At 51.7% G+C, this 16,913-nt stretch overlaps 1 protein-coding gene across 1 annotated transcript in view; it reads right to left on the bottom strand.

Moving 5' to 3' along the window:
• Nucleotides 1–16,913, bottom strand: part of TSPAN15 (tetraspanin 15) — a 50,263-nt gene that overhangs the window by 8,001 nt on the left and 25,349 nt on the right. The window contains exons 2-4 of the mRNA XM_045437649.1: nt 14,430–14,615; nt 13,077–13,151; nt 2,137–2,232 (exon numbers count right to left, since the gene is read on the bottom strand). Of these exons, the coding sequence (XP_045293605.1) occupies nt 2,137–2,232; nt 13,077–13,151; nt 14,430–14,615 (357 nt within the window). The remainder of the gene's footprint in view (nt 1–2,136; nt 2,233–13,076; nt 13,152–14,429; nt 14,616–16,913) is intronic.

Raw genomic sequence — 16,913 nt, 5'->3', positions numbered from 1 at the left:
AGGGGCCCTGCCGGGAGACCCTGCGGCTTATGATGGGTCTCCTGGTAAGGGGAGCACCCGGGGCCGCGGTCGGCAGGTTGTCTTGTGCTCTCCCGGGAGGCAGTGAGCACCCCATCGCCGGAGGGGCACGCAGGCCAAGGCTGGGCAGCCTCCCAGGGTGGGTATGGGGAGGGTACCAAACACTGGAGGGAAAGTTCTCTTCGACCCCCGTCTTCACGTCCCCAGTGCAGCAGCTCAACCCTGAAGGTCCCAGAGACTAGGGCTCCATGGACGCCCCCACAGCCCAGTGGCCTCATGCCACAGCCACCCCAGCTCGGCCTGGGGGTGTTCCTCAGCAAAGGGACACACACACGGCCTGCCATGTGGGCTCGGGACAGAGGGTGGGGACAGGGCGGGCCTCCTTTCCCCCTGGCTTAGCTTCTTCGGGCACCAGCCCCTGCACTGGCGCAGATCCGAGGAGGCAGTGGCTCCCTGGAGGAGGAGGAGGAGGAGTGAGTGGAGGAGGGGGAGCGGGGGAGGAGCGGCCGTACTTTGGGAGGTCAGGGAGGCCCCTCTGAAGACATGACATTTAATCTGAAACACGAACAGCAGGGAAGAGCCAGTCACCAGTGCATAGGCCCCACAGAATGAGCCAGTGGTATGTGGGCAGCGGGCACAGAGGCTTGTCAGGAGCAGGGGGAGTGAGAGGGGAGGGATGAAGGGGAGAGGCCGGCCTGGGCCGCACCACGCAGAGCCTACTGAGCCAGAATGAGTAGGGAGCTGAGATCATATTCTGAGTGATGGGGAGTCGCTGCAGGGTTGACTAGGGGAGTGATGATGCCAGAGAGACACAAAGCAGACACCCTTCCGCAGCCCCCCACAGAGCCTTTCCGGCAGTTTTTAGGACCTGGAAGTGCCTCCCCAGGGTGCAGTTAAATGGCATTTGCTTTGCAGTCCAAGAGACCAGAGTTCAAATCCTCAGGCTACCCCTCCTAGCTGTGTGACTTTGGGCAAGCTGACCAGCCTCTCTGGGCCTCGGATCCTCATCCGCAAAGCAGGAAGAGCAATGCCAGCTTTGCACAGCTGAGCTGAGGGTGACAGAGCCAGGCCATACACGAAGCACTCAGCATGGGGCCTGGCACCGAGCATGAGTCACCCCCATCCCGCCCCACCCGGGGAGAAATGAAATCCCCAAGCCAGTTGAAGGCTGGTTCCAATAAAAACATCATGCTTCACCCGACGGTCAGAGCTGGCCGACACACCCCTGGCAGAGAGGGGCCTCCCGGAGGCTGCACCTGTTGTGACCACAGTGAAGGCCTGAGCCAAGGGAGTGGCCACTGCGGGTGGCCCTGGGTGCGGTGAGATTTGGTTCTCACTGACGGCTAGCACGGGAACCAGGTCCCAAGGCCATGTCCCCAGAAGTGCAACGTCAAGGCACAATGACATCAGGACATCAAGAGCGAGGGGCCATCCGTATGCCCCCCCCCCTCCCCGATGCAGATGAGGAACCTGAGGCTCAGGACTAAATGAGACCGAGGTGTAGAAGCCACTGAGGGCTTATCATTGCATCGACAGACTTGGGTAGACGTTGTGGGGAGAAGAACAGTGTCCCAAAATGATAATCGTTGCGTTCACAGAAGTGCTATGGGGAAAAAGGGGATGTCGTGTTCTGTTCCCCAATGCAGGAGGATGTGGGATCAGGGACGAGCTCTTTCCACATCAGGGCTGTCCCTGACTTGACAGGGAGTGAGCTCCCCGTCACTGAACGGACTCTGAACTGGGTGGCTTGGAGGTCACTCCCACCTCAAGGAAAGATGGTCTTTGCCCATCAGAGAAGGGTACCCTGGGACCCTGTAGGGTGGCTTGTAGTTTTACCTGACCTTATTCTTTTGGGGGGGAGGGGAGGGTGGTAACTAAGGAGAGACAAGAAGAGTAAGGACATTCTGGGCCAGGCACATGGGCAGAGGACTGGTTGAGAAGGTCAGGCCCCACACTTGGTGGCTGTCCATGGCACACCATTGCCTCCCAACGTGGCCAGCTACTTGCTTTGGGAGCAGACAAGCCACTGCTCCGTCACCCTCACCCTCTTGAGCAGGGTCCCGAGTCGGGGGGCCAAAGGGCATGGCAGGTGTGTCTGACCCACGGCGCCTGGCTCACCTCCTTCTGAACAAAGTCCATGATGTTTTTGAAGTCCAGATCGTCATAGTAGTTCTCGATTCCTCTTCGAATGTTGTCATTCAGAAAGTCGATGGTCTATTTAGATGGAGACAGTATGAAAGAAACAGACCTCCCCTCCCTGAGCCCAACCCAAGGTCTCCCAGGACTCGGGATTGGAACAGAGTGCCCACGTGCCCAAGGAGCTCCCACCCTGCCTGCACGAACGCCCCACCACATCCCTGCCCTCACCCTCTCCATGCCCCCCGTGCCCATCTGATGCTTTAGTCCCTCTGCCATGTCTAAGCAGGAGTGATTCACACGCTTTCCCATACAGATCAGATAGGCCAGGACCCAAGAGATGGGGCCCTTCCCCAGGGAAGCAGCCATGCCAGGCTGGTACTGGGCTGGCCCTGGTGCCTGCCTGGTGCTCCTTCCACTGTCCAAAGACAGGCCTGAAGTGAGTCTTCCTTTTGTCCTCCAGACCTCCTCTCCACTCTTGGCTGCTATCCAAGCTCTTGCGTTATAGATAAGGAAACTGAGGCCCAAAGAGGGGCCTGACTCTGCCAGGGCACAGAGCAGGCAGGCTAGGGGCCTGGCCAGGACTGGAAATCAGCTCTCCTCACTTCCCCAGCGGTTCATGGCTGCGGGGCTCTGGCCTGAACAAAAGGCCCACCCCCTAGCTCGGACCGGGAGGGGTGCTGGCACATCGCCCTCTCCCGGTCACACTGGGCCTTCTGGATCAACAGCTCCGCTGTTGTGCTGAAATCCAGGAGCACAAAAGGCCCCACAGCGGGCAGGGGTGGGGGCAGGAGTGTGGGCAGCCCAACCCCAAGCTCAGAGCAACAATCAGGGCTTTCAGAGCGGGGAGGCCCGCATATCACCAGAGATCGTGCTGGCACAAAGGGGGCATTCTTGGCTCTGGAGCCAGACGATCCCCAGGGGAGGCGCCTGTGGGCGCCCCTGGGAAAACCGGGCCCTGGGTCCCAGGCCTGGTCCTGGGCTGCAGGCCCCACCACAGCCACTTCTCCTCTCTGAGCCTGAGTTACCCACTGGTGAACCAAACCTGCAGGCCCGTCTTTAAGGTAACTTCCAGTTCCGAGGACCAACGACTAAGCTGAGAGATGCTGTCGAGGCTCAGAGTCAAGAACAGGCCCCTGCAGCCAGCCAGGCCGCGGACGCTGCATTTAATATCCGAGCCTCCAGTTCCTTACCTGCAAAATGGGGAGGACGGTCCTCTGCCTTGTAGAGATGTGAGTGTAGACAGCCTCCAGAACAAAAGCCAGCGGCTAGCCTGGGACCCCACAAACACCCTGCAGCCCAGGGAGGCCATCTGACCACAGTCACCTCACTGGTCACTGGCAGAGAGATGTTGGAACCAAGGTGGCGAACCCCCAGCCTGACAACACTAAGAAGCCAAAATAAGAACTCAAGGTTCAGTTTGGGGTCATCTCCCCACATCATCTCCAGTATCAGGAAGAGAGGAACAAAGGGTACATCAGCCACGTGCTTCCCGACACTCACTGCTCAAAGCCAAGACAATAAAGGAGACCGGCTTGGGGAAGCCTATCTCTGTGGCCAGAAGGAAAACCCTCTGCTGATGAAGGCCAGCTGCTCAGAAGCAGACCTAGGAGCCGACAACCTTGACGGTGGCCTGCGGGGGACGTGGGGCAAGTCCACTCACGGGCGCACCAACGACCGTGCTCTCACCAGCCCTCAGCCCCTGCGCTGATCCCGGGGCATGGGCCGCTGGCCGCACAACCCACGCAGAGCAGGGACCCGCCTGGCCTCAGGCCCACGCTTCTCAGAGGCCCCGGGCCATGAAACCTTTCTAACCTTGGGTGCCCACCCCTCTGGGTGATGAAGGGACAGGCCAGCCAGCTGGGACACTGTTGGGGGCACCTAAGAAACAGGACACTAGGGTGGGGCCGGTCTGCCACCCAGGGTAGGGCAAGGGAATGAGCTCATGGCATTGAACGGCACGCTGCAGGGGGCCCCTGGGTGAGCGGAGATGCAGGGGTGATGCCAGGGTCAGGGCCTATTTCAGTCAACTCTCGAGGCATTGCAGACACAGTCCCCCATGTCCCCCTGGACCTACCCCAGTCCAGTGGCCACCTCCTCGCCCCTCTACTGGGTCACATACTGTTGGGACTCCCCCGGGGCTAGAGCTGGGGGGCAGGGGATAAGGGCAGGAGGCCCGGGGCAGGGTCAGCCGAGGGGAGAAGCCTCTCCCTCCCTCTTTGGTGAGCCGCTCCGACCTTTCTCTCCAAACCATCTCAGTCTCTGGGCACTTTCCAAACATGCTGACTCCGAAAAAGGCCTCTGTGAAAATCAGGCCTCCCATCTGGTAAGCTGAGCCGGGCCCCTGCAGGGAAGGGAGGCCCCGCCAGAGGTCCGTGGAATGGGCAGGAGGAACAGATGTCCCAGGCTGCGTGGACCGTCCCCAGTTCCTCAGGGACCTCTTCGGATCACACTTGCTCTTGTGTTCTTGTGTGCATGCACTGCCTGTGGCACCGTGAATATGTGGCCTCAGGGGCCACATGGCCCGGGCTAAACTAAGCAAAGAGTAAGCAAACATCAAAGGCCACAAGATTTTCAGAGCACGGTGTTTAAACCACCAGAGGCAAGCTACAAAGACCTGTCCTTTCTAGTTCTTTCTTTTAAATCTAGTCTTAAAGTTATCCAAAGCCTCCACAGCAGCTTTCCCAGTAGAGGTGCTTTCTGCTTTTAAATGGAATTGGGGAGCCCGAGGAATCGGGGAGCCTGGGCCGCTCAGTTGGTTAAGCGACCGACTCTTGGTCTTAGCTCAAGTCATGATCTCCGCTCAGGTCATGAGCTCATGGTTCGTGACTTCCAGCCCCACATCAGGCTCTGCACTGACAGCGTGGAGCCTGCTTGGGGTTCTGTCTCTCCTTCTTTCTGCCCCTCCCCTGCTTGTGCTTTCTCTCTCTCTCTCTCTCTCTCTCTCTCAAAATAAATAAATAAACTTTAAAAAACTGAATGAGGAATCAAGGGAGTGGGACCCGTGGCAGCCGCAACCCGGGGCTGGGAGGCTGGGAGGCTGGGAGCAGGCAGAGAAGGGAGGAGGGGCAGGACGTTGGCAGGAGCCTCCTGCCTGGCCTCTGGGGATGGAGCTTCCGCTGCCTTCTCCTCAGCTCCCGAGACCCCAGGCTGCGGCCCCACTGCCACCGGTACCAGCCCGGTTCCCACAGTGTGGAAGCGGGTGCTTGGCCTAGGACTTCCTTCCCTTGCACCTGGGCTGAGCCGGCACCTCCGGGTTTCCCTCAGTGCCCCAGACTGTGGGGACTTGTCCTCTTGCCTCCAGTCCTGAGAGGGGGCCCACATCTAACAAGCAAGACCAGAAGAGAACCCAGGAAGCAAGAAAAAAGGAGCAGAGAAAGCTACAAGGTCCTCCGGAACATGTGCTAGACCCTTCCTCAGACCTGGCCGGACGTCACGGGTTTAATCCCGAGGGAGAGGAGGCCATGCTTCAGCTTCGCAGGTGTTTGGGGCTCCAGCTGTCCCTCCCACACTCTGTCCACAGCGGGGCACCCCGGCTGTGAGGGTCTGGCCAGATCTCAGCAGAACCTTCTCTACTTGGCCCCAGATGGGAAAGATATATACGTTTGTGTGCTCAGCCAAGCGGGCCACCGTGCCTTCTCCTTTCTCCCTGCCCCTGAACTTCAAGGGCATGTCCAGAACCAGCTAGTGCCAGGGCCATGATTAAAAAAAAAAAAACAGGCTGGGTGCTGTCCACCGTTCCCTGGCCCGGTGTTGGGTGTGACCACAGCACCCTCTGGTCAAGGCCAGGAAAGAGGCCACTCTTCACCCCTGCCTTGGTAGCAGAAGGAAGGTAGAGGCAAGGAGGCCTGCGACGGGCATACAGGTGTACCAGCTACAGCCCGGCACCCTCTGGGTGTCCCGCTCGGCTCTGCCTGACTGGGAACACATGGGCAGGAGCTGCCCTCCTCCCACACCCCTACACCCTCGGGAGAGGTCCTGGAGCAAGCTGGAGTACTACGAGGTCAAGGTGAGACGCGAACCATTGTGGAGGTCACTCAGACTCTCCTCCCATTGGCTGGGGTCAGGACACTGCACTTCAGATGCCCGGGCCCTCGGGTCTCAGTGCCACTAGGCTCTGTACAAACAGAGAAGCCACTTCAGTCTGACCACCAGGTCATGCCTGACAGCAGAAACCCCACCCAGGGTCAGGGATGGAGACTTTCTTCCTTATATCCAGGAGCATGTTTATATATTGCTGCCTGGCTGGGGCCATGGCCCGTGCACCTTCCTGGGAACCCAGCGTGAGGTCGTTAGCCTAATGTGTCCCCACTTGTCACCAAGAGCGACTTAGACTTGACTGGTAGCCCGTGGGGCCAGACTTGTTAACAGTGTGTCTCAGAGAAATATGTCTTCTCCTCTTGGTGAGGAGAAATGGAATCGCGAACTCACCTCCTCCTGGAAGCGGACCTTCATGGCTCCTCACCTTTTTCTCCACCTTACACCGCCCCTTCCTACTGCCATCAACAGCCAGGCTGTTTCCCTATCCTCACCATCGGCCAGTCTCATATTTTACATTCGGGTTGGAAGGGACATTGTTTTTTTTAGGTGGTATTTTTCCCATGATTTTAAGAAAAAGAATATTTGGGAGCTAGGGAAAAAATACAAAGAAGAAATAAAAATCACCCTAGCCCTACCCCTCAGAGGATATAAAAGTTAATATGATAATATTTCTATTATCTTCCAGATTTTTCCAGGCCTAGTTTTTTCATGGTGGAGATCTGACCGCATTTATAATTTCCTATCTCATTTTTCAATGATTTTGAATTCTGCATCACAGGCATATGAGAACGTGGCCCACGATGAGCCTCCAAAGAGCTGAGAGCCCTGACGGTGAGGGTCCTTCCTGGGTTGCACACAGAGACCCTCCCCTGACAGGCCCCATGAAGGGACACACAATCCAATCCTCAGGGTTTGAGGGATAATGAGATAATGAGAAACTCTCAGCCCTGACCTTGACCCACGGCGTCCTCAGCTGTGAGGTCTAGGGGGTGGAGGTCCTTTGGTGGAAGAAGGAGTGGTGAGTGTCATGGCCCCTGCTGAGCTACTGGGCACTGGGAAGATGGCTGATTGGGCCGCCTTTGTGAGAGTGCTCTGGAAACCAGAACTGCTGCTCACTTAGGGTACCGTTTATGAAAACAGTCGATGCTGCTGACCACAACCTGGACCTGGCTCTAGCCAGGAAAGCACGATTCCGTAACCTCTGGAAAGCCACAGGCTGGCTGGGAGCCCAGCGGCTGCACAGAAACACATCCCCACAGACGAATGGAATAAACCTCTCTCCCCTCAGGCTGCTGAGAAATGAACCAACACCCCGATCTTCCAGCTCTGAGCAGACAGTCTGAAAAGCAGAAAAGGGGAAAAGGGAGGAACAGGTAGTGACACCAGATCGAAAAGATAACTGATGAGGCAAAGAAAAAGGGAAATAAAAGAATATTTTGAGACAAACGAAAATGGAAACACAACATACCAAGACTTTGGGGATGCAGCGGAAACAGTCACAAGAAGGAAGTTTATAGTGATAAACATCTACCTTAAGAAAAAAAGAGAACAATGTCAAATAAAAAATCTAACTTTACATCTCCAGGACGCAGAAGGAGAGGAGCGAACCAAGCCCCAAGTTAGTAGAGAGGGAAGGTAATAACAAAGATCTGAGCAGAAATAAATGAAGTAGAGACTAGAAAGTCAAGAAAAAAAATATCTACAGGGGCGCCTGGGGGGCTCAGTCAGTTAAGCGTCTGACTTCAGCTCAGGTCATGATCTCACAGCTAGTGGGTTCAAACCTTGCATCGGGCTCCGTGCTGACAGCTCAGGGCCTGGAGCCTGCTCTGGATTCTGTATCTCCCTCTCTCTCTCTGCTCTCTCTCCCTTTCTCAAAAATAAAATAAACATTAAAAAAATTAATAAAAAGACAAAAAATGAAAAAATAAAATGAAAAGTTAAAAAAGAAATAGAAAATCTGAACAGACCAATCACGGGTCAGGAACTAGTAAACTAGTAAATGTCCAGGGCCAGACGCTTCACTGGTGAACTCTACCAAACACTTAAGGAATAATTAATACTAATCTTTCTCAAATTCTTCCAAGATATTGAAGAAGAGGAAACACTTTGAAGTCATTACGAGGCCAACATTCCTCTGATACCAATGCCAAGCAAGGAGACTATAGGAAAAGACAAATATAGGCTAATACCTCTGATGAACATAGCTGCAAAAATCCTCAGAAAAACATCAGCAAACCAAATTCAACAGTACATTAAAAGGATCATACACCATGATCAAATGGGATTCATCCCTGGGATGCAAGGATGGTTCAACATCTGCAAATCAATCCATGTGATAACCACATTAACAATGAAGGATAAAAGTCACATGATCATTTTAACAGATGCAGAAAAAGTATTTGACAAAATTTGACATCCTTTTCTGATTAAAAAAACACTCGACAAATTAGGTATAGAAAGAATGTACCTCAACATAACAAACACCATACATAATAAGCCCACAGCTGACATCATACTCAATGGTGAAAAGGAAAAGCTCTTCCTCTAAGATCAGGAAGAGACAAATGTCCACTCTCACTACTTCTATTCAACATAGTCCTGGAAGTCCTAAGCCAGAGCAAAGAAATTAGGCAAGAAAAAGAAATAAAAGTCATCTAAATCAGAAACGAAGAAGTAAAATTTTCTGTTTGCACACGACATGATCTTACATATACAAATCTTCAAGACTCCAGCAAAGATCTGTCAAAATTAATAAATGAATCCAATAAAGTTGCAAGATACAAAAATCAACATACAAAAATCATTTGCATTTCTATACACTAACAATGAACTATCCAAAAAAAAAAAAAAAGAAATTAACAAACCCATTTACAATGGCATCAAGTTGAATAAACTATTTAGGGAGAAATTTAACCAAGGAAGTGGAAGATCTGTATACTGAAAATCATACAACACTGATGAAAGAAATTGAAGACAACACAAATAAATGGAAAGTTATCCCTTGTTCACGGATTGGGAGAATTAATATTACTAAACTATTCACACTACCCAAGGTGATCTACAGATTTAATGTAATACCTATCAAAATTCCAATGGCCTTTTTTCACAGAAATAGAAAAAATAATCTTAAAATTTGTATGGAACCATAACAGACCTCAAACAGCTAAAGCAACCTTGTGCACAAAAAGTAAGCTGGAGGCATCACACTTTCTGATTTCAAACTATATCACAAAGCTATAGGTATCAAAATAGTATGGTATTGGCAAAAAAAAAAAAAAAGACAAGACATACAGATTGACAAAACAGGATAGAGAGCCTAGAAATAAACCCAGTCATACCCACTAACTTTTGATAAAAGCACCAAGAATACACAACGGGAAAAAGATAGTCTCTTAAATGGTGCTGAGAAAACTAGATATCCACATGCAAAAGAATGAATTTGACCATCAGCTTACATCATACACAAAATGGATAAAAGACCTAAACATAAGACCCGAAATTACAAAACTCTTAAAAGAAAACATAGGGGAAAAAGTCCTGCACGTTGGTCATGACAGTGAATTTTTTGGATCTGACATCAAATGCACAAGCAACAAAGGAAAAAATAAATAAGTGGGACTACATTACACTAAAAGGTTTCAGGGCGCCTGGGTGGCTCTGTTGGTTAAAATCCGACTCTTGATTTCAGCTCAGGTCATGATCTCACGGCTTGTGGGTTCAAGCTCCACATCAGGCTCTGCACTGACAGCATGGAGCCTGCTTGGGATTCTCTCTGTCTCCCCCCCCTCTCTCTCTGTCCCTCCCCTGCTCACACTCTTTCTCTTTCAAAATCAATAAGCTTTTTTTTTTTTAAGTTTCAACAAAAGAAATAATAAAAAAAAAACGCAAAGACAACCAACAGAATGGGAGAAAATATTTGTAAACCATATATCTGATAAGAAGTTAATATCCAAAATGTATAAGGAAACCTTACAACTAAATAGCAAACAACAATGACAACAATTATGATCTGATTAAAAATGGGCAGAGGGACTAAATAGATGTTTTCGTAAAGAAGACATCCAGATGGCCAACGGGCATATGAAGAGACGCTCAACATCACTCATCATCAGGGAAATGCGAACTGAAACCTCAATGAGATACCACCTCATGCCTGTTTGAATGGCTATTATCAAAAAGACAGGAGGTAACAAATATTGGAGGGGAGAAAAGGAAACCTTTGTACGCTGTAGGTGGGGATGTAAATTGGCACAACCATTATGGAAAACAGTATGAAAGTTCCTCCAAAAATTAAAAATAATGGTGCAATATATCCTTTGGCTATATATAGTACAGCATTGTTCACAATAGCCAAACTATGGAAACAACCTAAGTACCCATTGACGGATGATGGAGATATATATGTATACATTTTTTAATTCATATATTTTTATTTTATTTTTTTACAGTTTATTTATTGATTTTTGAGAGAGAGACAGTGAACAAGCATGAGTCAGGGGAGGGCAGAGAGAGAAGGAGACAGAGAATCCCAAGCAAGCTCCCGGCTGTCAGTGCAGAGCCTGACACGGGGCTTGATCTCACAAACTGTGAGATCATGACCTGAGCTGAAATCAAGAGTCAGATGCTTAACCAACTGAGCCACCCAAGACCCCCTATATATATATTTTTTTTTTAATTTTTTTTTTCAACGTTTATTTATTTTTGGGACAGAGAGAGACAGAGCATGAACGGGGGAGGGGCAGAGAGAGAGGGAGACACAGAATCGGAAACAGGCTCCAGGCTCTGAGCCATCAGCCCAGAGCCTGACGCGGGGCTCGAACTCCCGGACCGCGAGATCGTGACCTGGCTGAAGTCGGACGCTTAACCGACTGCGCCACCCAGGCGCCCCTATATTTTTATTTTTATATTGTATCGTACGTATATTCATCCATTGCATATACACACAATGAAATATTCTTTAGCCATAAAAAAAAAAAAAAGAAGGAAATCTTCCATTTGTAACAACACGGATGGACCTAGAGAGCATTATGCTGAGTGAAATAAGCCAGACAGAGAAAGACAAATACTGTATGGTATCACTTATATGTGGAATCTACAAAAAAGTTGGGCGGGGGGGCGGGGGGGGCGGGTAGTGGAGCCTGGGTGGCTCAGTCAGTGAAGATTCTGACTTCAGCTCAGGTCATGATCTTATGGTTCATGAGTTCGAGCTCCGTGTTGGGCTCCGTGCTGGCAGTGCAAAGCCTGCTTAGGATTCCTGCTCTCTCCTCTCTCTCTTCCCCTTCCCTGCTCATGCTTTCTCTCTCTCTCTCTCTCTCTCTCAAAATAAGCAAATAAACAAATAAATAAATAAGTTTCTTAAGAAAGGGAAACCCATAGAACCAGGGAGCAGAAAAGGAGTTACCAAGGCCTAGGTAGGAGTGGTGAGAGAGGGAGACGTTGGTCAGGGGTACGAACTCTGAGTTATATGACAAATAAGTTCTCGGGTTCTAATGCATGTCGTGGTGACTATAGTTAACAACAGCATATTCTATATGTGAGATCTGCTGAGAATAGGTCTTGAGTATTCTCACTAAAGAAAAAAAAAATTACTGTCTGAGGTGATGGATGTGTTATTTAACTGGATTGTGGTAATCACTTCACATTGCACAGTTTGAATATATTACAAGTTTACTTGTCTCCTATACCTCAGTGAAGCTGGGGTCGGGGAGGAACAAAGAACTGAAAAAGAAGACTGAGCCGACTCGATCTTGCTGTGTGCTCTCAGTTTTCCCAACCTCTCTGTGCCTCACTGACTCCACTGAGATGGGAATCTCCCCTCCCCTCTCCTGGAGTCCATGAAATGGAAAGAAGGCCCCTATATTCCGGGGGTGGAGACAAGGCTGTGTTTAAGGCCCATCCCTGCTCCCACCCGGGCCAGGATCCAGCTGCGCGCATGAGGAGCTTGGTAGGAGTCAAACACCGGGTCATTTGAGGGATCCGGGATAGTGATGCTGCCTTGGGCTCAACTTCTGATAAGAGCGACAACTGGCCGCAGTCCTGATGCAACTGCCCTGCAACAATGCCCAGGAGCGCCAGGGCCCAAGCTGTCTGCGTGGGGAGGGTGGAGGCAGGGGGTGGACAGACAGGGCAGAAGTTGTGCAAACTTGCCCTGCTCCTCAAGTCCCACCTCCGACACCAAGGCCAGGATGAAGACAAAGGAATGGGCTATGGGAGAAATGACAGAGCCTTGAGTTGGAAATCAGCCCTGCACAGCCACCAGCTTCTTGCAGGACCGTGGGCCAGTCCCTTCTCTTCTCCAGGCTTCAGGACAGAGGAGCTAATGTGTAGCAAGTGTCCAACTGGGGGGGGGGGTCATTGCCACACCAGGTTCTCACATGCATTCTCTCATCAACTCCTCACCCCACATCCCAAGAGCTAGGAATGATAACGCCTTGAGATCCTGAGGATCTGAGAGGCTAAGTGACTTGCCCAAGGTCACACAGCCCGTGTAGAGTGGCCCCTAAATCATGGCCTACGAGGACCTAGGGGGTCTGTCTTGGTGGCCCTTGCGACTTTTCCTTCCATGCCTCCCATCAGTTACCCGCTTCAGCCCAGTGGCCCGCACACTGGTCCACAAACCTGCCAAGCTCCTTTCTGCTTCAGTGGTTCCCTCTGTCTGGACTTCTGTTCCCCCTGCGCCTTGCCTACCCCAGGCACTCACCTGTCACCTGTTCTGTTTTCTTGTTCTCTGGTTTACTTGCTCAGTGCCCATCTCCCCAGCAGAATGGACGCTCCACAAGGAATTATCTACCCTACTCTCTGCACACCCCTAGTTTACAGCCCAGGGCATACACGGTGGGAGCTCAGCGTACACATGGCTGATACATGCACCAGAGACCCACCTGGTTCCGGAAGATCAAGGCCACCACACCACCAATGAGCTCAATTATGAGGCAAATCCCAAGGATATACATAAACTGAAAAACAAAATTCAGAGATTCACTTAGAGGGACAAGAGAAGCATCCTTTGCCCCAAGGTCAAGTGCGATAAGGAGAATCCTCTCTGTTGGAGCTCCTACTGGCTCCCGGGCCTTTTCCTCCTTCATCCTGTGAGGGCACGAGATGTGGACAGATATTCCCCGGGAAAACCCATCTCTGGGGCCAGTCAGTGGTCAGGAAGTGTGACTCAGCTGTCCAGGCCAGATTGTTATTGAGGTTTATCCCACGGTCCTCAGCAGAGTCCAGGCAGAAAAACACCCCTCTTACCGCCACCGCCACCAGGAGAGCTGACCCAGAGTGGGCAGGCCTGGCTAGATGGGCAGCCGCCACAGCATTTCCAGCTCTGCTCGCAGAGCCCCTCAGAAGTGGCTTCCCAGCACCCCCCCCCCCAGAGTGGGTGAGAGAATGTCTGAGGCTTGAAGGATATATCCCCCCACCCCTGCCCCATCACAAAGCAGGTATTGTCCAAACTGATGCCAGCAACTTCCAGCCTCAGGCAGCACCAACACACTGCTTATCAGGGCTTTTCGGACCTTCCCACGTGAGAGGTGACAGTGAGGCCAAACACACACGTGGGTACAGAGTGAATGGATCTGCCTACCCAGTACCCCCAGCTTTGGGGAGCCATCCCTCACTGTGCAGAAAGGGGGGCAGGTAGGGCTGGTGCCATGGCAGGCACTTACTTGGCCTGGGCAGGCCCGTCAGAGTCCTGGGACTTCGGCCATAGGTTACCAGGAAACGCTCTCTGGGATCAAGGGCCATAAACCCTCTATTGGCCTGAGGTGCCTAGTGACAATTGCAAAGAGAGCCGGAGGACCCAGCCTGGCATCCAGCTGGGAGGTGGCGAAAGAACAGGAGCCCAGGGGTACCATCTAAAGCCCTGGTCTCAGTGTGGGCTTGCCGATTACGTGAGCCAAGGACTCACCACCAACATCTTTGGGGTTTGCTTGCTCTCGTTTGAGTATGGTTTCTCCCACTCGCAGCAGAGAGTCTAGACCAACACAGGGTTTAAGTAAGAAGAATATTCAAGTCAGCCTTTATATACAAAAGTGGAGGTGGCCTGGTCTCTCTTGAGCCAACGTAACAGAGAGGTTGATCCAGGAAACCCTCTAGAAAGTGTGGTTTGAGGCAAGGACTAAAAAAAAAAAAAAAAAAACCGGGCTGCCCAAAGGCCCAAGGGCAGTCTCCCCAGTTCTCTAGGGGCTCCAAGGACCGCCCCCCACCCACCGGCTGAGGGGTGCATGGGGCCAACTCACCGCTTGGAGAAGGCACAGGTTGTCGCGGAGGGAAGCCAACACTCCAATGAAGGACACGATGAACATGATGACCCCCAGGAGGATGAGGATAATGGCTGGGGCCAGAAAGGCACTTTCAAGGGTTTTATATTTCTGCCGCTCAACTTCTGCGTAGATCCCCACCGACAGGATCAGGCCCCCGATCAGCTGCAGCAAGAAAGCAAGGAGTGAGAGCGAAGGACTGGCAGTCACTTGATTTTCCTACAAAGAGTTCGTCTGGGGGTTATGGCGCCCGTCACTGGGGGGCTCACCCCGGATGACCACAGATGAGGGAACGTGCTATGGGCTGAACCGTATTCCCCCAAAGTTCATACGGGGCACTGCTAACCCCCAGGGCCTCAGAATGTGACTATATTTGGAGACAGAGCCTTGAAAGAGGTAATTAAGTTAAAATGGGGTTATACGGGTGGGTCTTAATCCAGTATGACTGTTGTCCTTGTAAAAAGAAGAGATGAGGGACAGACACACACAGAGGGAAGACCACGTGAGGCCACAGGGAGAAAGCAGCCACTTACAAACCAGGGAGACAGGCCTTAGAGGAAACCAACCCTGTGAAACCTTCACCTTGGACTTCTAGCCTCCAGAGATGTGAGGAAATAGACTCCTGTGGTTGAAGCCACACGGTCTGTGGTGTTTTGTTACAGCAGCCGAAGCACGCTGATACAGGCTCTGTTTGGAAATGCCGCGTTAGAGGCAAATACTGGTGAGTCGGGAGAAGGGCCACTGGTTGGGGGGTCAGAGGGCCTGGGTTTGAGTCCCAGCTCCGCCGTTGCTAACCGTGGGCCTTAGACAGGTATTTGAGCCTACGGTTCCGTGTTGCCATCTGAAAAGCAGCAGAATGACACTTGTTTCTGCCCTGCTCACACCCCAAGTTTCCGCAAGGCTTTCGCGAGATAAGGGAAGTGGAGAAACAGAAACCTAAACGCTCGGGGCCGCTGTAAGGACTACTACCCGGGCAGGTCACCCCGAGGACGTTTCAGAGCTGCTCAGGGGGATGGGCACTGCGCAAGCACCGTAAATATGGACTGTATTTGCAGAAGGACCGTCAGGAAGGCCGAAGGTTGGAGCAGGAGGAGTTTTGAGAGGATTTTTAAGTCAAATTCCTTGTTATCAACTTTCCCAACGGTGGAAAGATGACTCTTATAACACTCCATCAGGAAAATTCAGGTGACAAAGCCCCCTTGGAGGGCTCCTCCTTTCTCTCAGCCCGAAAACTCACATACTAAATTTTCAGGGATTTTTTTTTTTTTTTACTTATTTTGAAAGAGAGAGCGAGCACAAGTGGGGGAGGGACAGAGAGAGAGAGAGAGGGAGAGAGAATACCAAGCAGGCTCCACGTGGTCAGCACAGCACCCGATGCAGGGCTTGAATGCTGGAACCGTGAGATCGTGACCTGAGCCGAAACCGAGAGTTGGGCACTTAACCGACTGAGTCACCTGGGCACCCCTAAATTGTCAGGGAGTTTTATCAGCTGACACCACTCCCAACCCTCAAGTCTGGGGCTCCCTCGCCCGGGATCCCGTAGCAGTGTCCTGACTGACCCCCTCCAGCCCATTCTCCACACCAGAGTGACCAGGCAAACCCTCATCAGAGCAGGCTGGTTCTCTGTAAGAATAAAAACATCAACCTCGATCACAGACGATAGGCCCACATGACCTGTCTGAGCTCACCACTCCCTCTCCTCCTTCTTCCCTCTGCTTTAGCAGCACTGGGTAAAACACGCTAGCGTATAATCCCAGGGCCTTTGCCCAGGCTGTTCCCCCTCCCCAGAATGCTCTGCCTCCTGACATCCACATGGTTCACTCCCTCACCTCCCTCTTGTCTTTGCTCAATTGTCAGCTGCTTTGTGAGGCCTTTCCGGGCCATCTGATCTAGAAGGAGAAAATCCCTCCCCCTGAAAGTCCTGACACCATTCTCCCTTTTATTTTCCTCCTTTGCACTTACCAGTATGTAACAGGCAACTTTTTTCTGTTACTTTTTAATTGCTTGCCTTCCCCCGTAAGACTATAAGCTCCAGGTCAGGAGGGATTTTCCAACTCTTTTGGGCATCCCCAGCACCCAGAACAGTCCTGACATTTAGGTACCACCCGTGTTTACCATCCACGTGCATTGAATGGATGCGAACCGGACTTTCCAACCAACCCCCTTGGGTTTGAGGCCAACGCTGTCTACCCAGTCTCCTGTCTGTCCAAGGACCCTGACATTCCATGCTACACACTGCTGGGGGCAAGGACACATCATTAGCTATGCTGCACTTCCCCTCCAAGGAGAAGGTGGTGTGAGAGAGTAACCAGAGCTGAGGTGCAGCCAGCGAAGGTGCCCGGAAAGGAAGTGAGGGATAATACAGACGGGATGTTGGCGAGATATGCCACGAACATAGCTACCCTAGAGTCACATCCAGAACACTGAGGAGGCCGCCCCTCCAGTTACTCACCAGTCTCAAAT

Source organism: Leopardus geoffroyi, chromosome D2, assembly GCF_018350155.1.
Source record: "Leopardus geoffroyi isolate Oge1 chromosome D2, O.geoffroyi_Oge1_pat1.0, whole genome shotgun sequence".
In the NCBI taxonomy this organism is placed as follows: domain Eukaryota; kingdom Metazoa; phylum Chordata; class Mammalia; order Carnivora; family Felidae; genus Leopardus; species Leopardus geoffroyi.
This window is presented reverse-complemented; position numbering and strand designations above follow the sequence as displayed.